Source organism: Sapajus apella, unplaced genomic scaffold (genome assembly GCF_009761245.1).
Source record: "Sapajus apella isolate SASKATOON/1434 unplaced genomic scaffold, GSC_monkey_1.0 scaffold47, whole genome shotgun sequence".
In the NCBI taxonomy this organism is placed as follows: Eukaryota; Metazoa; Chordata; class Mammalia; order Primates; family Cebidae; genus Sapajus; species Sapajus apella.
Window position 1 is genome coordinate 5,042,896 of NW_022436987.1, and position 20,652 is coordinate 5,063,547.

General features: G+C 39.4%; 1 protein-coding gene and 1 pseudogene across 2 annotated transcripts in view; one reads left to right on the plus strand and one right to left on the minus strand.

The window, feature by feature from the left end:
* SWAP70 (switching B cell complex subunit SWAP70) overlaps window positions 1-20,652 on the plus strand; it is a 90,538-nt gene that overhangs the window by 35,756 nt on the left and 34,130 nt on the right. The window contains exon 3 of the mRNA XM_032240718.1: window positions 14,234-14,407. Coding sequence (XP_032096609.1) covers window positions 14,234-14,407 — 174 coding nt within the window. The remainder of the gene's footprint in view (window positions 1-14,233; window positions 14,408-20,652) is intronic.
* LOC116525117 lies at window positions 6,201-7,117 on the minus strand (annotated as a pseudogene). The gene has a single exon (XR_004257582.1). The product of XR_004257582.1 is annotated as a 40S ribosomal protein S4, X isoform-like (transcript).

Sequence of the window (20,652 nt, forward strand, 5' to 3'; positions counted from 1 at the left end):
TTTTTTTTTTTGAAATGGAGTCTCTATGATCTTGGCTTACTGCAGCCTCTGCCTCCCAGGCGCAAGCCATCCTCCTTCCTGAGTAGCTGGGACTACAGGCGTGTGCCACCACACCGGGCTAATTTTTGTATTTTTAGTAGAGATGGAGTTTCACTTTGTTGGCCAGGCTAGTCTCGAACTCCTGAGCTCAGGTGATCTGCCTGCCCCAGCATCCCAAAGTGTTGGGATTATAGGCATGAGCCGTTGTGCCCAACCTCAGTGCATGTTTTTAAAGAATTTCCCTTGCAGAGATGATGACATTGTCCTGATCATGCTTTTTTCTCTTCTTTGTATTTATTGTTTCAATTCACAAAAAATATATTTATGGCATACAACATGATGCTTTGAAATATGTGTACATTATGGAATGGTGAAGTGAAACTAGGTAATGTGCATTACTTCATATCCTTATCATTTATTTGTGGTGTGAATACTTAAAATCTCTCTTAGCAATTTTTAGGTATTTAATACATTGTTATTAGCTATAGTTACCATGTGGTACATGATCATGCTCTAATTAGGAAGAAAAGAAGGAAGAAAAGCCACATGATAATAAAAGATAAGATTTAATTAAATTCACAAAAGCCATATAGGGTATGATTCTATTTATATGAAATGTCCAAAATAGGCAAATAAATATACAAAGTAGATTAGCAGTTTCTTGGGGAGAGGGGTAGATAGGAATGGTGAGTGACTACTAATGGTCTTGGGTTTCTTTTTGGGATGATGAAAATGTTCTAGAATTAAATAAAGCCTTATGAATATATTGAAAACCACTGAATTGTATACTTTAAAAGGGTGAATTTTATGGTATGTAAATTATATCTCAATAAAAAATAATTAAATTGTACAGAAATTGATGTGTAAAGTCTCAGCACTTTACAGTATGATGCTTATTTTTTGCTGCTGTTCTGTTTATTGGTTGGGTAGCTTATTTGTGTCCTGTAGTTTTATTGTATGTAAATATAAATATGTCAAATATTTGCTGAATATATTTCATATATACTTATAATAGAACTATAGAACACAAATATTTGATGACCTGTTTGTATGTGTATAATGTTAAAAATTTTTTTTTTTTTTTTTTTTGAGACTGAGGGGAGTTTTTCTTTTCTTTTCTGGAGTGCAATGGCCCGATCTCGGCTCACCGCAACCTCCGCCTCCTGGGTTCAGGCAATTCTCCTGCCTCAGCCTCCTGAGTAGCTGGGATTACAGGCATGCGCCACCATGCCCAGCTGATTTTTTGTATTTTTAGTAGAGACGGGGTTTCACCATGTTGACCAGGATGGTCTCGATCTCTTGACCTCGTGATCCACCCGCCTCGGCCTCCCAAAGTGCTGGGATTACAGGCTTGAGCCACCGCGCCCGGCCAATGTTAAAAATTATAGACACTGGTTGGGCACAGTGGCTCATGCCTATAATCCTAGTGGTTTGGGAGGCTGAGGTAAGAGTATCATTTGAGCCCAGGAGTTCAAGACCAGCCTGGGTGACATAGTGAGATCCTGTCTCTGTAAAACAATTTAAAAATTAGCCAGGTGTGGTGGCACGTGCCTGTAGTCCCAACTACTCAAGAGACTGAAGTGGGAGGATCACTTGAGCCTAGGAATTTGAGGTGATAGTGAGCTATGATTGTGCCACTGCACTGCAGCCTGGGTGACACAGTGAGGTCATATATATATGGTCTCTCTATAGACAGTAAACAGAATTATGTCTGTTATTAAAATATTACAGAACATACTGGGAAGTTCTCAGAAATCCAGAATTTGTTTTTCTTATTTCAGTGCTAGAACTTGTGTTGGACTGGCCCGGTGGATAGAGAAACATGGTTTAATATCTTGAAGTTCTGTACCCTACTACTGCGTTTTGTTGTCTTTGGTGTGACATTCTTTAAACTTATTGAAATTTATTTAGTTTTAAAATGTTCTTTGTTTTAGTATTTCAGTGATTTAAAAGTTTGTAACTGGGGAAGGAAATACAGTAGTATTTAAAAGTCCAAAATGAGCCACTAAATGGTAACTTATTCACACAGGGAATGAGGATGTGATGAAACAGTGAGCCCTTGTTTATTATTGCTTAGCCACCTGGAGTGGAATTTTGCCAGTCCTGAAATCCAAGTAAAGCAGCCAAGGTTTCCATGGTTTGAGTTTAAATTGAGCAAAGATTAGTGCCTTGTTTTGAAACTTGGTTGAAAAAAGAAATGCCAATAGTGACTGAAGAATGTTAACATAAAACTTAGAGATTATAATCAGTTATGCAGAGAAAATATGAAACAGTTATTAAACAGTTGCAGGGTATGCTGTCATGTATACATACGGTCTCATTTGTTCCGCATGTTAATCCTGTTAAGTAGAACTGGAATTATCCCCCATTAACTAAAGAGGAAACAGCTTAAGGTAGCCTAGCTGATAAGGGGTAGGTAGATTTTTGAACGTAAGCTATTTAACTTCACTAACGTTTCTTTAACTGTACTATTGGGGGATTAATTACTGTCTTTAGGAATTAAGTTTTTTCCAGTGTCTAATATTTGGATACATAGGGGAAATATTGGTTGAAGGCAGGGAGGGGTATAGTTGCTTAAAAGCAATTCTGATTACCTTAAACTAGCTCAGCTTTCATCCAGTTTTCTTCTGTTCTGGCTCAAGTGTTTTAAGGTGGTTCTCTTCTCTTAGTGTGTGGTGCTCCTTAGTATTCATTTTGGTCAGTTTTTTCAGTTTTTTTTCCCAGGTTGATTTAGGGATTTTCTGCCTTTGCCTGGGAGAATTATTCTGAGGAGATTGGGACCAAGAGTTAAATTATATTGAAACTTTCTGAAAAGCAGTTTTTACAGTTGGTTTTTGTATTTACTTTGTTCTTTTACATCGATAGAATTAATTTTCAGCTTTCCTGAGACTTCAGATGATTAACCAGTCTATTGTTCCTTTACCAAGTATTTTTTCCTTCCAAGTGTTAACTTTTAAAATTCCTTCTTGGCTGGGTGTGGTAGGTTATGCCCCAATCTCCACACTTTGGGAGGCTGAGGTAGGAGGATCACCTGAGCCCAGGAGTTCTAGAGCAGCCTAGACAATAAAGTAAGACCTTGTCTGTAAGAAAAAAAACATCCCTTGTTTAGTAAAGGAATGGAATTATTTAAACATCTAGGAAAAATTTTCATTGTCTATTGCTGGATTATTTGACAGTGAATAATTGAAGAAAGTGGTATATTACTACCTTCTACTATTTAGTACCAATAAAGTATATCAAAAACTAGTTTTGCTTCAGCATATTTTTAAGGCAATCTAATTCTTTCAGGAGACTTAATGGCTGATCAGGCTTGCTAGTCCAAATCATTGTCATTTCTTTTCTCTGATTCTCATATTAAGGCTAGGTCTGGGCTATATGATTAAAATCATTAATCCACTGGCAGTATGCCAGGTTCCAATTGGGGAATCTGGTGCTTTCTAACAGAAGCCTTTTTGTTTCTGGTTTTTTGGAAACATACATGGAAGAAAAACAGACATTTCAGTTCAGTATGTCTCTCCTCTAGCGTCTGGCAGCTTGTGCATTCTGTTTTTCTAGTCTAACATTTATGCATTTTCCCCCTTGGTGTACTTTCTTGTTGTTCATATGTCACTTATAATTCTTGTGTAAAGTGTAGTCTCAAGTTCCTTCTTTTAATTAAATGACTATCCCGTCAGTGCTCAAAGCACTTCAGATGTGTGCCAACATCATTTAATAGGAAGTGGTACTGCTCTTAAACACCCAAACCTATGCTCTTATGTGGTCTTTTTTATTGCCCTTTAGCCTGTGTTATTTTTTCTTTCATTGTTGTTTGAAAGTTATGTAGTGTGTGTTTTGTTTTTTTGTTTTCTGAGATAGGGTCTTGCTCTGTTGCCCAGGCTAGAGTGCAGTGACATGATCATGGTTCACTACAACCTTGCCCTGCTAGTCTCAAGAGATCCTCCCACCTTAGTCACCCAAGTAGCTTGGGTAGTAGCTGGAATTACAGGTGTGTACCACCATGCCTGGCTAATTTTTAACTTTTTTTGTAGAGGTCTCACCATGTCGTCCAGGCTGGTCCTGATCTCCTGGGCTCAAGTGATCCTCTTGCCTTGTCCTCCCAAAGTGCTGGGATTATAGGTATAAGCCACTACACCTGAATGAAAATAATATAGTTTTAATTTGCTGCAATGACCAAGTTGGACTCTACGTTTTCATTATATTTGTGAAGCTATAGAGGACCATAAACTTTTGAGTAAATAAAGGGGTATCATGCTGAGAAACATGAATGACTTTATACTGCTGAATACTTTGGCCAACAATGTGAGTCACGTACTGTATAGATATATTGGTTTTTTGAAATAGCAGTTTTATTGAGATATAAATCACATACCATACAATTAGTCTGTTTAACATGTACCATTTAGTGGTTTGTTTATTCACAATAACCATTACCACAATTGATTTTAGAATATTTTTATATCACTGCCTCCCCCAAAATCTCATACCCATTTAGCAATCACCCCCTCTCCCCTATAGCTCTAAGCAAGTGAAAATCTACTTTCTGTCTATATGTATTTGTCTATTCTGTACATATAATATTAATGGAATCATACAATAGCCAGCCTTTTGTATCTGGCTTCTTTCACTTAGCATAATGTTTTCAAGGTTCATCCATGTTGTATCATATAATACTTCATTCCATTTATGGCTGAATAACATTCCATTATGGATGTACCATGTTTTGTTTACATATTCAGTTCATCAGTTGTTGGACATGTCAGTTGTTCACTTTAATGCAACCACGTTGCCCTTCTCTCTGTTCCTCAGATTACCAAGACCCTTCCTGCCTCAGAGCCTTCAGACATGCTGCTTCCTGTGCTGTAAGGCCAACTCTGCCCATAAAATGCAGCAAATTTTTGTTCATCCTTTAGCTCTGAACTTGATTGTCACTTCCTCAGGGAGGCTTCACTGGTAGCACCCACCCTTCTCCGAGCTAATCAGCTCTCCTATAATGTGTTTTCCACAGCAGCCTTGCTTCTCCTTTATAGCACTTACTAGCGGTTGGGTTGTTGCTGAATTGTTTGGTATTTCTTTCCCTCTCCAGAGCATAAGTTCTGTGACGACAAGGACTAGTTCACTGTTATTCAGCAATTGGCATAGTAACTGGTACCTGATAAACACTCAATGATTTGAATGGATGAATAAGCAAATGAACACTGCAAACCAGGCAGAGAGGATGCAAAGCTGAATAAGATATAGCCTTTGATTTTGAAGAATTCATGATTTCATGTGAGCTGTAATAAAATACAGAACTGGGACTCAGGAAAGAGTTTGCAGTAGAAATGCGTACGTGGTTATATGAGAAGAGCCTACCATTTTACTTTCTCCATTTTCTTGGCTCTTGGACTTTTGCTCTGGTTTAAATGGTTTTATGAAACTATAAAACCATTGAGATATAATTAACACAACATAAAACCTACCATTTTAAAGTGTACAGTAAAATGGTTGTGAGTGTATTTCCTATGTTATGTGGCCATCATCCCTATCCAATTTCATTATCCCCAAATGAAATCCCATCCTATTTGCAGTCAGTCTCAGTTTTCCCTCCCCATAATCCCCTGGCAACCCCTAATCTACTTTCTGTCTTTACATGTTTGCCTATTCCAAACATTTCATATTAATGAAGTCTTACAATATGTGGCCTTTTATGTCTGGCTTCTTTCACTCAACACAATGTTTCAAGGTTCATCTGCATTGTAGCATGTGTCAGTACATCATTCTTTTTCTTATTGCTGCATAATTTTCCATTGTATTGATATACTACATTTTGTTTACCAATTCATTGGTTGATGGACATGTCTTCCTTTTTTTTTTTTTTTTTTAAACTAATTCCAGTGGATGTGAAGCACTATTATTTTTAAGCCTTTTAAAAATTACCAAAGAGTAAATGATAGATTGGTGTTAAGAAACAGTCCTTTGCACTTTGTTTTCTGTTTTCCTAAAACAACCCCTAATTAACCAGCCCTTTGACATCCCTCTTCTGCACCTGGGTGTAGAGCACTGACAGAGCAGAATCCTAGATCCTGACTCTCTTCTATCTTTACCTGGATAATTTTTATTTTCTCTGTAGAATTAGGCATGATTTTTACCCAGCCTCCATCTGAACTAGATTCTTTTTTTTTTTTTTTTGCTATTAATCATGCCACATTATTTTTAATTACATACAAAGGTCTAACATGTCACCCAGGAACCATTTCACCCACTGCTCTGTTTGGCTGCCGGTCTTTTTTCTTTCTCTTCAGCATTGGTGAGGCAGATACCGTTTCCTCAGGGAAGAGAAATCCATGGTTTGTTGCCCTTGCCAAAACCAAAAATGTTGGAAAGTCGAGTGGCAAGCTGTTGCCATTGGTATCTTTCATGTGAGCTGCATCAAAAGATTAGGGTGCCTCTCTCTGTTGGTGATCACACCAATTCTTTCCAGGTTAGCACCTCCAGTCACCATATACAGGTTACCAGTGTTGAACTTGATGAAATCAGTAATCTTGCCAGTCTCAAAATCAATCTGAATGGTATCATTCACCTTGATGAGGGGATCAGGGTAGTGGATGATGTGAGGATCATGAGTCACCAGATGAGAGATTCCTTTTGTGCCCACAAAGATTTTTCTCACTTTGCACAACTTGTACTTGGCCTCTTCAGGTGTAGTATAATGTACAGCAAAGCGACCCTTGGTGTCATAGATCAGATGGAAATTCTCTCCCATCTTGTCAATGCTGATGACATCCATGAATCCAGCAGGGTAGGTTATATCAGTTCTGACCTTGCCATCGATCTTAATTAACGGCTGCATGCAAATCTTCTTTACTTCATTTCCTGTCAGGCCATACTGAAGTCTGTTCCTTAGGAAAGTGATGAAGGGGAGACACTGTCTTAACTTGCGGGGACTAGTGGATGGATGAGGAGCAAACACACCGGGCAATTTATCCAGCATCCAATGCTTTAGAGCTGCTACCCACTTCAGATGCTTCTTGGGACCACGAGCCATGGCTGCATTAGGCAAGGAAAGAAGACCTCCATCTCCTCTCTCTCTCTCTTTTTTTTTTTTGAGACAGAGTTTTGCTCTTGTTACCCAGGCTGGAGTGCAATGGTGCTATCTCGGCTCAACACAACCTCAGCCTCCTGGGTTCAAGCAATTCACTTGACTCAGCTTCCCGAGTAGCTGGGACTACAGGCATGCACCACCATGCCCAGCTAATTTTTGTATTTTTAATAGAGACGGGGTTTCACCATGTTGACCAGGATGATCTTGATCTCTTGACCTCGTGCATCCACCTTGGCCTCCCAAAGTGCCAGATTATTGGTGTGAGCCAACATGCCTGGCCTTCTCTCTTTTTTTTAACAAAATTTTTCTTTCTTCTTTTTTTTTGAGACAATCTCTCTGTGTTACCCAGGCTAGAGTGCAATGGTGTGATCTCAGCTCACTGCAACCTCCCCCTCCTGGGTGCAGGTGATTCTCATGCCTCAGCCTCCTGAATAGCTGAGATTACAGGTGCAAGATTCCACACCTGGCTAATTTTTGTATTTTTAGTAGAGACAGGGTTTCATCATGTTGGCCAGGCTGGTCTCGAAGTCATCCGCCTGCCTTAGCCTCCCAAAGCACTGAGATTACAGATGTGAACCACTGTGCCCTGCTGAATTAGATGCTAGAGTTCCCAGTACTTCCCTTTATAGGAGCATTTGCACATAACTGTTAGTCTGTCTTCCTCCTTGCACTAGAAGCTCCTTAGAGACTATGTATGTCTCATTTTATGTGGGACACCCCCCCTCTCATATGCTGACTGACCTGGATGGTAAAAGACAGGATCTAGAATAAGAGTCTTGAGCAGCAGTTCAGCTCAAAGACACATTAATGTGGACATTGCTACACTTTATACAAACAGCAAAGATGATCTTTTCCTTTGATTTTGTACACAAATGGTTGCATTCTGTGTATACTGATTAGCATTTGTTTTCCCCCCTAGTTTGTCTTTTTGTTTATTTTATAATATGATATATACAAAAGAATATATGTAGGATATATGACAATTACAAAGCATAATAAAATGAACTTCTGTGAACCTACCACTCATCCTGGGAAACACATCACTAATATTGTTGCCTCAACCTCTCTGCTCTTCTCTTTTTTCATTTCCCTGCCTCCTCCCAAGAGGAAGCCACCATCCTGAATTTGATGTGCATTTTCCTCTCACACTAGAACAAAGTTTTATGTATATCTGATGTATGATTAATTTTTGCTCTGGAGACATAAAAATAGGATCATGCTCTATATAGTCTTTTGTGACTTGTGTTTTTCACTGGATATTGTATAATTCTTCCATGTTGTGTACCTTCACATCATATCTTTGGTGATTGTTTCACATTAGCATGTAAAGAACTCATGCGGTTTTTATTTTTATATTTACTCATGCTGTTTTTTTTTCTCTTTTATTTTTACTCATGCTGTTTTTTTCTTGTTACAGCTGTGTATATGGTCAGTGCATCATATAATTTAATAAATACTTTGCAGCATTTTTTCTTTTTTTTTTTTTAAGCTATCTCCTACAGGAAGGAAGGATTTTTTTTCTTTTTTTTTTTGTTTATTTTTTATTTTTCTATATGCCAATTGATGCTAGAGCAAGGAAGTATTTTTTTCTTTAGCAATATTCTTTAACATATATTTCTTTATTCTTGTTCTTAGAACTTTGAAAACCATTTGGTATAGTATATGGTATATGAAATTCTAGAAACCCGAGATTGAATTTCCTCATTTTGTTTGACATTATACCTTGTGTGAAAGCACTTGAATACTAATGCTTTATGCACTATTTTCTATGAAAACTATGAATTTTGTACTTAAAAAAACTGGTAAAATATTTAATGTAAATTTATCCTCTTAACAGTTTTTAAGGGTATAGTACAGTATTTTTATTTTTATTATTTTATTTTATTTTTCTAGAATTACCACAGTTATCCAAGTAGTAGTACAGTATTTTTAATTGTATGCACATTGTTGTACAACATATCTTTATAACTTTTTTATCTTGTGTAACTAAAATTCTATACCCTTTGAACAATACCTTTTTTCCTTCTCCCCTGGCCCTGGCAATCACCATTCTATTTTTAAAAAATGTGTTTGATTACCTTAGATACCTCATATTATAAGTAGAATCATGCTGTATATGACTTTTTTTGACTGGCATATTTCACTTAACATAGTGTCCTAAAGGTTCTTCCCTATTGTAATGTATGACAGGATTTCCTTCTTTTTTTTAAGGCTGAATAATACTCCATTGTATGTGTATATCACATTTTCTTTTTTTTTCCTTTTTTTTTTTGAGATAGAGTCTCACTCTTGCCCAGGCTGGGGTACAGTGGCACGATCTTGGCTCACTGCAGCCTCCACCTTCTGGGTTCAAGTGACTCTCCTGCCTCAGCCTCCTGAGTAGCTGCGATTACAGGTGCCTGCCACCATGCCAGGCTAGTTTTTGTATTTTTTGTAGAGACAAGGTTTCACCATATTGGCCAGGCTGGTCTTGAACTTCTGACCTCAAGTGATCCACCTGCTTTGGCCTCCCAAAGTTCTGGGATTACAGGTGTAAGCCACAGCATCCAGCCCTCATTTTCTTTAAAAAAAAAAAAAAAAAAAAAAATTTTTTTTAAATTAAAAAAATTTCAATAGTTTTGGGGGAGCAAGTGTTTTTTTGTTATATAGATAAGTTATTTAGTGGTGACTTCTGAGATTTTAGCGCACCTGTCACCCAAGAAGTGTACATTGCACCCAATGTATATCACGTTTTCTTTGTCCATTCGTCCTTTGATGGAAATTTAGGTTGCTTCCACATCTTGGCTATTGTGAATAATGCTATAGTGGATGTAGGTGTGTGCAAATGTCTCATTAAGGTCCTGTTTTCAATTCTTGTAGATATATATCTAGAAGTGGGATTGTTAGATCATATGGTAGTTCTATTTTTACCTTTTTGAGGAACTGCCACACGGTTTTCCATAGCAGCTGCACCATTTGACAATCCCACCAACAGTGTACAAGGTTTGGACTTCTCTACATCTTAACAATAACACTTGTTTTTTGGGTAGTGACCATCATTCTAACAGGTGCGAGGTGATATCACATTGTATTTTGATTTGTATTTCCCTGATCATAAGTGACGTTGAGCATCTTTTCATATGCTTATTGGACATTTGTGTATCTTCTTTGGAGATGTGTCGAATAATTCCTTTCCCATTGTAAAATTTACGTATTTGTTTTTTTGTTATTGAATCATAGGAGTTCTTTTTGTATTCTGTTCTAAAATTCTTGAACTGTTTTCCTACAGGCTATTTCTTAAAATCATGAAGCCCTTTGCGATTTGGTCTTTGTTTGCTTTTCCAGCTGTATATCTAGCCACTTCCCCTCAGGAACCCTATGATTCACCACACAATCTACATAGAATCACTTCTTGTTCTCAGAGCAAGGCTATCTGCTTTCGTGCACATGTCATTTCCCCTGTGTGGCATATCTTCCACTTAGTGTTTTGTGGGGTGTGGATAGATAGAGTTGGTGGTGGTGGCCTTGGAAATGTTCTGCATAGATGGCATTCATCCCATTGATGGTCTCCACCTACTGAGTTCTACAAGCAGTTTGGCATGGTGGGAAGAGCTGGCATTTGAGCTTTGTTTGTTTGTTAATTAATTAATTAATTAATTTGAGACAGAGTTACGCTCTGTCACCCAGACTAGAGTGTGGAGTGTGGATTGTACAGTGGCATGATCACAGCTCACTGCAGCCTTGAATTTCTGGGCTCAAACGATCCTCCCACAGCCTCCTGACAAGCTAGGACTATAGGTGCAAACCACCATACCCCATTAATTATAAAAAGTTTTTCCTTAGAGACAGGGTCTCACTATGTTGCCCAGGCTGGTCTTTTTTTTTTTTTTTTTCAGACAGAGTCTCACTCTGTCTAGGCTGGAGTGCAGTGGCACGGTCCTGCCTTCATTGCAGCCTCCACCTCCCTGAATCAAGTGATCCTCTTGCCTCAGTCTTCCGAGTAGCTGGGGCCACAGGCACGTGCCAACATGCTCGGCTAATTAAAAAAAAAATTTTTTTTTGTAGAAATAAGATGTCACTATATTGCCCAGATTGGTCTTGAGCTCCTGGACTCAAGCAGTCCTCCCACCTTAACCTCCCAAAGCACTGGATTTATAGGTGTGAGCCACCACACCCTGCTGAGCTTGAATTACTTTGGTTTTGATATTTACTAGCTGTGTGAACTTTGTAAATATACAGTTCGCCCTTGAACCCACACAGTTGAAAATCCAAGTATGACTTGGGTTTTTTTTTGAGACAGTCTCCCACTTTGTCACCTAGGCTGTAGTGTAGTGGTGCGATCTCCTCCCACCTCAACCTCCTGGGCAGCTGGGACCACAGATGCATGCCACCGTGCATGGCTAATTTTTTGTTTTTTTGGTAGAGACTGGGTTTCACCATGTTGCTCAGGCTGATCTCGAACTCCTGAGCTCAAGCGATCCACCTGCCTTGGCCTCCCAAAGTGCTGGGATTACAGGCATGGGCCACCTTGCCTAGCCTCCAAGCATAGCTTTTGATTCCCCCAAAACTTAACTTCTAATAGCTCATTGTTGACTAGAAGTCTTACCAAAAACATAAACAGCTGATTAACACATTTTTTAATGTAATATGTATTATATACAGTTATTCTTATGATAAGGTAAGCTAGAGAAAATAAAATGTTATTAAGAAGATCATCAGAGAAAATATAGTTACTATTTATTCAGTGGAAGTGCATCATCATAAAGGTCTTTATCCTCATTGTCTTCGTGTTGAGTAGGCTGAGGAAGAGGCAGAAGTTGTTGGTCTTGCTGTCTCAGTGGTGGCAAAGGCAGAAGAAAATCCAATCCACATTTAAATGTGCCCTCAAAGTTCAAACCTATGTTCAAGGGTGTTCAGTTTTTTGAAACTTCTATTTTCTGATCTGTAAAATAGGGACAATAATTAACATATAGGGCTAATACAAAATTTAAGTGAAAAATGACATATAAATTGCCTAGCATATAGTAAGTCTTCAAGATGATAGTGATAAGGCAAAAAAGAAAAGCAGCAGCAACAATTGCTGCTGCCGCTGCTGCTTTCCCTCCATGGGATCAATTGTGTTTGATGAGGGGATGGGAAATGGTGTTAGACTGAGGCAAGGTGCTGAAAGCAGAACACAAAGGAGCTCTTTCTACTCCTGGAAGATCGGTTTGCCAACCAGAAATTATAGTTAGAGATCAGGTGAAACTTCTCCCTGCAGACAGCTGGTGATTTCTTTCATGTAATAAACAAAATGCTTTGTTTATATCTTTCTAAAGAGAAATGCTTTGCTCATAATTATTCTGCTGCCCATGCCTGCCTCCTCCATCCGGTACATTTTCCATATTATTCCAGTATATGGCTTTCTTTTTTTTTTTTTTTTTTTCCAAAAAAAAGTTTTTTTGGGGGGGATGGAGGCTTGCTCTTGTTGCCCAGGCTGGAATACAATGGATGATCTCAGCTCGCTGCAACCTTTATCTCCCAGAGTCAAGTGATTCTCCTGCCTCAGCCTCCTAAGTAGCTGAGATTATAGGCATATGCCACCACGCCTGGCTAATTTTTGTATTTTTAGTAGAGATGAGGTTTTACCATGTTGGTCAGGCTGGTCTCTAACTCCTGACTTCAAGTTATCCTCCTGTCTCGGCCTCCCAAACTGCTGGGGTTACAGGCGTGAGCCACCACATTTGGCCTTTTTTTTTTTTTTTTTTTTTTTCTTTTTTGAGAGAGCATCATGCCCTGTCTCCAAGGTTGGAGTGCAGTAGCATGATCATGGCTCACTGCAGCCTTGACCTCATGGGCACAAGCAATCCCCCTGCCTCAGCTTCCTGAGTAGCTGGGATCACAGGCATGCACTACCATGCTCAGCTAATTTTTAAAATTGCATTTGTAGTGATGGGGTCTCTTTATGTTGCCCAGGCTGGTCTCAAACTCTTGGGCTCAAGCAGTCTTTATGCTTTGGCCTCCCAAAGTCCTGATATTACATAGTCATGAGCTACTCTGTCTGGCCTATTTTTTATTTTTATTTTTAAAAGTTTATATTAATTTTAAAAAATAAATAGAGATGGGGTCTTGCTATATTGCACAGGCTGGTCTCAAACTCCTAGCCTTAAGCAGTTGTCTTGCATCAGCCTCCCAATGTGCTGGGACTACAGGAGTGAGGCACTGCACTGGTGCAGAATATGGCTTTTAAAATTAGGAGTGTATCTGTTACTTCCTTTAACTCTTTCAGTACAGATAAAGTCCTAACTCCTTAGCATGAATGATAACTCTCTCTTTTTTTTTTTTTTTGAGACGGAGTTTTACTCTTGTTACCCAGGCTGGAGTGCAATGGCGTGATCTCGGCTCACCGCAACCTCCGCCTCCTGGGTTCAGGCAATTCTCCTGCCTCAACCTCCTGAGTAGCTGGGATTACAGGCACGCGCCACCATGCCCAGCTAATGTTTTGTATTTTTAGTAGAGACGGGGTTTCACCATGTTGACCAGGATGGTCTCGATCTCTTGACCTTGTGATCCACCCGCCTCGGCCTCCCAAAGTGCTGGGATTACAGGCTTGAGCCACCGCGCCCGGCCAAGTTCTTCATCTTTATATTCTTAATTTATAGCATAGTACTTGGCTGATAGTAGATGCTGAGGAAACATTGGATTCATGAACAAATGAATGAATGGCAGGACTTTCGTTTTAGAATTTCAGTTAAATAGTTCTCCCCAAAAGAAGGCATCTTTTTTGACCATATATGTAAAGATAAGGTATTGGTACTTGGCTCATACTGAGTAACTGACATTCTCAGTTTCTTCTATGTACTAGGATTGGTAGCCTGTTTTTTAATAGGAAGATAGTGTATACACATGAAACAGTAACTGAGAGGTCAGTATTTTATGTGCCAAGGGAATGCTACGGACAGATGTTTGTTCAGTCTCATGATAAATATAACATCTTAATTGAGCCATTGAAAGTGTAATACCTAAAGCATATATGGCTATTGGTTAATTGGATTGATTAAAATGGGAGCCCAAAGGAGGCTTTGTCTTTATTTTACTTGCCTTATTTGTTGCTTATTTTGGACTGATTTGGAGTTTTTCCCTATTCCTTTTTAGGTCCAAGACAACTTTGACAAGATTGAATTCAATAGGATGTGTTGGACCCTCTGTGTCAAAAAAAACCTCACAAAGAATCCCCTGCTCATTACAGAAGAAGATGCATTTAAAGTATGGGTTATTTTCAACTTTTTATCTGAGGACAAGTATCCATTAATTATTGTGACGGAAGAGGTAAGGTGTGGCATGGGAAGTTTTTATTTGGCCATTTTAGCATTTAATAGACCTGGCTTGGTATTTTTTCTGTAAATTCAGCATAGTTATAGAAGGAGATGCATATCTCCTAGTGTTTTTGGATCAGAGGCAAAGCAGCCTGAATTTAGAAAAGCTCCAAATGTAGTAATTTGGGGCATGTAATGCCCCTGGAGATTTGCAGGAAAAGTGGATCTCTTCCTCTCTAAATGACTATGATGATAAATGAATCTATCCTCATGTCCAAAGACTATCCTGTACAAGTCACAACATAATTTTCATACTACTTGCATATTGACAAACATAGGAACTGGCTAGTGCTGGTACATGGGAAACACATAGGATCCAGAATGTTGTTTTCAGGGCTGTTTTATGTGAGTAAATACTATCCTTGTTTCAAAGTCCAGGATGATTACTTTCCATACCTTTCAAAATAAAAGAAAAAGAATGCTTGTTTTGTTCTGGGTTATTTTCCCTAAACTTCCAAAGGAAAAAATAATAGGAGTAAGGTTTCTGAAATATCTTACTGCCCTAAAAAGTGACACATGTTAATACATGGTTTTTACAGTAGAAAATTTAGAAAAGATTAATATGCAAAATTAAAATCAGCTGTAGTCCCCACACTTTAAAAAAAAAAGCCACCTATAATACCTAAACCTTGGACAAATGACTTAACCTGCAAGTTTTCATTTTCTTCTCTGTGAAATAAAGCTAATGACAATGTTTCCTCTAAGGGTTGTGAAGTTCTGCATTTAAAGGATTTAATTTAATGCCTGGCACATAATATGTGCTCTGTAACTCTGAGTGTTAACTCTTATGACTACTCTTATTACATGTATTTTTGCATATGAATCTGCTTATTTTCTTTGGATTATCTTCCAACAGTGAAATTCTGAGTCCCAAGAAATGCACACTTTCAGGGTGTGATGAACAAGGCAAAGTTGCCCTTCAGAAAGGGTGTACCAACATGTTAAAGGTTGGGAAGGATTTTGACCAATAGTAAAGGCAGAGGAGAATTCTGGATGGAAGCAACAGTGAGCAGTGTTATATGACTCAGGAAAGCAAAGGACGTGTTCTAAAAGGAGTGAGGCAGGTATCCAGCCTGACTGAGTTGCCAGTCAGGGTGCTTACTTAGAAATAGCCACACTGGCTGATTCAAGCCAAAACGGAAATTTTTTTTTTTTTTTTGAGATGGAGTTACGGTCTTATTGCCCAGACTGGAGTGCAGTGGCGCAATCTCGGCTCACTGCAACCTCTGCCTCCCAGGTTCAAAAGATTCTCCTGCCTTACCCTCTTGAGTAGGTGTGATTACAGGTGCCTGTCACCATGCCCAGCTTTTTTTTTTTTTTTTTTTTTTTTTTACAAGACAGGGTTTTACTCTGTTGCCTTGGCTGGAGTGCAGTGGTTCAATCATGGCTCACAGCAGCCTCAACCTCCTGGGCTTAGGGTATCCTCCTACCTCAGCCTACTGAGTAGCTGGGACTACAGGCATGCACCACCACACTCAACTAATTAAAAGGATTTTTTTTGTAGTGATAGGGTCTTGCCATGTTGCCCAGACTGGTATCAGACTCCCTTTACCTCAGCCTCCCAAAGTACTGGGTTTATAGGCATGAGCTACTGTGTAGGGCCTGAGAAGGGACTTTTTTAGAAGGATGCTGGATAGCTTACAGAATCATTATGATGGCTTAAAAAGCAGGTGTGGAGGCTATGCAGTTTTGTCTGTCCTGGCCACTTCAGTGAGGAACCACTAGGAAAATGCTGCTGCCATCAGATGATGGGTGTTGCACTTAATACCATGGAATACATCTGGTCCTGGACACTGATTGCTGCCTGAATTAGTCCATTTTCATGCTGCTAATAAAGACATACCCAAGACTGGGCAATTTATAAACGAAAGAGGTTTAAAGGACTTACAGTTCCACATGACTGGGGAGGCCTCACAATCATGGCAGAAGGTGAAAAGCACATCTCACATGGCAGCAGACAAGAGGAGAGAGCTTGTGCGGGAAACTCCTTTATAAAACCATCAGATCTCATGGGATTTATTAGTTATTACGAGAATAGCATGGGAAAGACCTGCCCCCATGTTTCAGTTACTTCCCACTGGGTCCCTCTCACAACACGTGGGAATTCAAGATAAGATTTCAGTGGGGACACAGCCAAACCATATCACTGCCTCGAAACTCAAATCTTCCTGCAACTGTTCTTCCTATGAGGGAGAGTTCTCCATACTGCTCACTTCCCAATTCATCATCAGGGTGTGATTTATCTAATTGGCATGGCCTAGGTCAGGTACCTTGCACTACTTGCAAAGGAGTCTTGGAAAGGATACATTTGCATTTTCAGCTTCTACATTGGCATGTAGGGATTTCCCCAGACATAAGAAAAGGGTTAGATGCTGAGCAATCAAAAAAGAATGATACATGTCCTTTCTCACTGGAACATGATCGTTGTGAAGAAGACAGGTGGTAGATGAAGCTGGAGAGTTTTAACTTTATTCTGTAGGCAGTGGGGAAAGATGAACCACTGATGATTTTTGAGCAAGAGAATGATGGGTGAATAGATGAAATATGGAGACATGGGAGGTGAGAAGTTGAGAGAAGCCCAGTGGCATCGAGGACTAAAATACAGTGAGAATAGAAAAGAAGTCCAGATGGAAAGAACCTAGAGGTCATGGGACTAAGCATATAGTGCCTCACTGTGGGAAAGTACAGACAAGTTTCAAGCCTGGGCAACTGAGGAGTAATATAGTATATTTGTTTAAGGCATGATACCTGAAATCAGACTTACTGGTTTGAAACCCAACTCTATCAATTATTAGCTATGTGACAAATTACTTGCTCTCTCTGTTTGGGGTTCCTGTCTGTAAGATGGGGATAGCTACTTCCTTCACTGTTCTCTGTGAGGGCTGAAAAAGTTGATATATGTGAAGTGTTTAATAAAGTGCCTGGACCCATGGTAGTTGCTCACTAAAATGGGTGTGTGTGAATGAATGGTAGGATGATGAACAAATTTGGGAGGTATTGCATGATGGTGGGTTTGATACATTTGGGATTTTAGGTGGAACATCCTTGTGGAACTGTGCACTGGAAGTGTTTATCTAGAGCTTGCCAGAGGCCAGGGCTGGAGACAGAGATGGGGAAACACTAGAAGTAGGTTAGATCAGGGAGGAAGACTGTAGTTGGAGGCATGAGTGCCAAGGATAGAACCTTGGGACTATTTCTGTAGCAGAAAGAAGAAGTAGACTGGTAAAGGAAGCTGAATTGAGCAGGCTATGAGGTAGGAGAACTGGGGGAGTGCTGAGTCATAGATGTCTAAGAAATGAAAAGTTTTAAGAAGCACAAAAGTAGTTACTGGCATTAGATGCCTTGGAAAAATTGGATGATGATAAGTGAATAGTTGCCCTTGGATTTAACAATTATGTGCTCATTGGTAATCAAGGAGAAGGAAGTTTTACTGTAGTGATGTTTCTTAGTGCTTAATAACTGTAATGATGTAATTGTGTAGGTATGTTAAAAAGAAAATGAAAAATAAAACATGCTATGAAATTTTTGTCCAAGGAAATTGTCTAGCTTAATACAGAGATGTGCAGAAGGGAATGTCTGCAGACAAAAATATACCAGTGGTAGTTTTAAAATCTAGCTGCTGCTTGAAAGAATTGTGCAAATAAAATGTACAGTATTTTAGACTAGGTATGGTGGCTCAGGCCTATAATCCCAGCACTTTGAGAGGCTGAGGCAGGCATATTGCTTGAGCGTATAATTTCACAACTAGCCTGGGCAACATGGTGAAACTGTATGTCTACAAAAAATACAAAAAATTAGCTGGGCTTGATGGTATGCACCTGTTGTCCCAGCTACTCAGGAGGCTGAGGTGGGAGGATGGCTTGAGCCTGGGTGGATGGTTTGAGCCTGGGAGGCGGAGCTTGCAGTGAGCCTACATTGTGCCACTGCACTCTAGCCTGGGCAATAGAGCCAGATCTTGTCTCAAAAAAAAAATTACAGTATTTTAAAACATTTTGTAGTTATACTGTGTTACGCATTTAATTGTGTTTTTGAAAAACTGGACGTGGGATGGTTCTCTTACCCTTGATGTTTGTTTTTTTTTTTTTTTTCCATCACTAAAGTATTTGAGGACTTGAAAGTGACCTTGTCCTGATTTCAGAATTAGAAATTAGTGAGTGTTTTTATTGCCTAGGCAGTACTTGCTTAATGACTTGTCAATGGCTTTAAATCATCATTGAGCCACAGGCTGTGAAGGGAGCCAGTCAGTGTCAATTTTCCACTACTTTGCCTAAGAAACTCAAAAGGTTTTTGCTGCAGGCAGCCAGAAGAATTGGGACCCACATGGGCCTTGATGTGTGTTTCTGTAGGCCAGAATCCAGCCAAGGCTCCTAGGCATGTTTATCTTCAAGACCTTTGCAGACTAACTGGAATGTCTTGATTCTCTTTCAAAACAAGTTAATGTCATTTGAGAAGGGAGCAGCCTTTCTTTGATTTGTTAGAATAGCCAGGCAGCATACATTGTCATGTTATTATTTGGACTTACTCTGTGATTTGACAGCTTTTCTTCTGGTTAGAAGTAGAATTAGTTTTAGAGATTTTCCTCTAGGGCCTGGAGTGCTTGGGTGGGGAAAGACGGGATCACTGGAGCAGATTTATGTGAGATTGCTTTGTTTAGCTGCTGAACTAGCCTCCTGAGGTTAAACATGTTGATTTGTGTTTATGGAGCTCTTAGCCTATCTCCTGGCCTTTGACCAAGCACTGCAAACTCAAGGTCATGCTATATTATGAAAAATACGTTCTCTGTTAGCTTTTGCTTTCTTTCTGAATAATAACGCTTACAAAACTATATTTGGACTAGTTTTAGATTCACAGATTTTAATAAAATTTAATATAAAAACATATTTAAAAATAAATTTTGAGATATAATGTTATCAGTGCTTTTTAGGCTTTATAAATTTAAAGTAATACTTGTTTCCAATAATCCACTCACCATAATGGTCATTTGCATTTTAAGCCCAGAGTGCTTTTTAAGAAAGATTTTTTTTAAGCCTTAATTAATACAATGTAAGATATAACCAGCCTGCCTCAGTGGCTCATGACTGCAATCCCAGCACTGAGGTGAGATGAGGAGGCTGAGGTGGGAGGGTTGTTTGAACTTCGGAGTTTGAGCCCAGCCTGGACAACATGGTGAAACCCTGTCTTTACAAAAAATACAAAAATTAGCTGGGCACAGTGGCACATGCCTGAAGTCTCAGTTACTCGGGAGGCTGAGGTGGGAGGATTGCCCAAGAGGCAGACACTGTAGTTAGCTGTGATCGTGGCACTGCACTCCAGCCTGGTAGACAGAGCAAAACACTGACTCAAAAAAAAAAAAAAAAGAAAGAAAGAAAAAGAAAAAGAAAAGAAAAGATATAATTGTTGGCCAGGTGCAGTGGTGTACACCTGTAATCCCAGTAGCTTGGGAGGCTGAGGCAGGCTGATCACTTGAGCTCAGGAATTTGAGACCAGCCTGGGTAACACGGTGAAACCCTGTCTGTGCAAAAAACAGAAAAAATTAGCCAGGCAGGGGTGCTGAAGTGGGAGGATTGCTTTAGTCTGAGAGGTCAAGGCTGCAGTGATCTAAGATCACACCACTGCCTCCAGCCTGGGTGACAGAATGAGACCCTGTCTCAAAAAGAAAAATCTATATCTATATATGTATCTCATGGCAGTTACGACTAATGTAAGTGGTATAGATAATGTTTGCTTTCGGCTGGACGTGGTGACTCACACCTGTAATCTTAGCACTTCAGGAGGCTGAGGCAGGTGCATCATCACCTGAGGTCAGGACCGTGGTGAAACCCTGTCTCTACTAAAAACACAAAAATTATCCAGGCCTAGTGGCACATGCCTGTAATCCCAGCTACTTGGGAGGCTGAGGCAGGAGAATTGCTTGAACTCAGGAGGTGTGGAGGTTGCAGTGAGCCGAGATTGTGCCACTGGGCGACAGAACGAGACTCTGTCTCAAAAAAAAAAAAAAAAAAAGGTAATGTTTGCTTTTGATTCAATTTTCTGTTACCCAGAAAGTAGTTTCAAGAATGTTAAATCAATATTTAAGTGACTTACATAGTGAAGTTAAGTTGTTTCTGTCACATAGATGTAAGAAATAATATGTCCCCATTTGAGTTGGATTCTGTAATTTTTGTTAGAATATCTTCCTGGAAATATGTGCCTATAAAG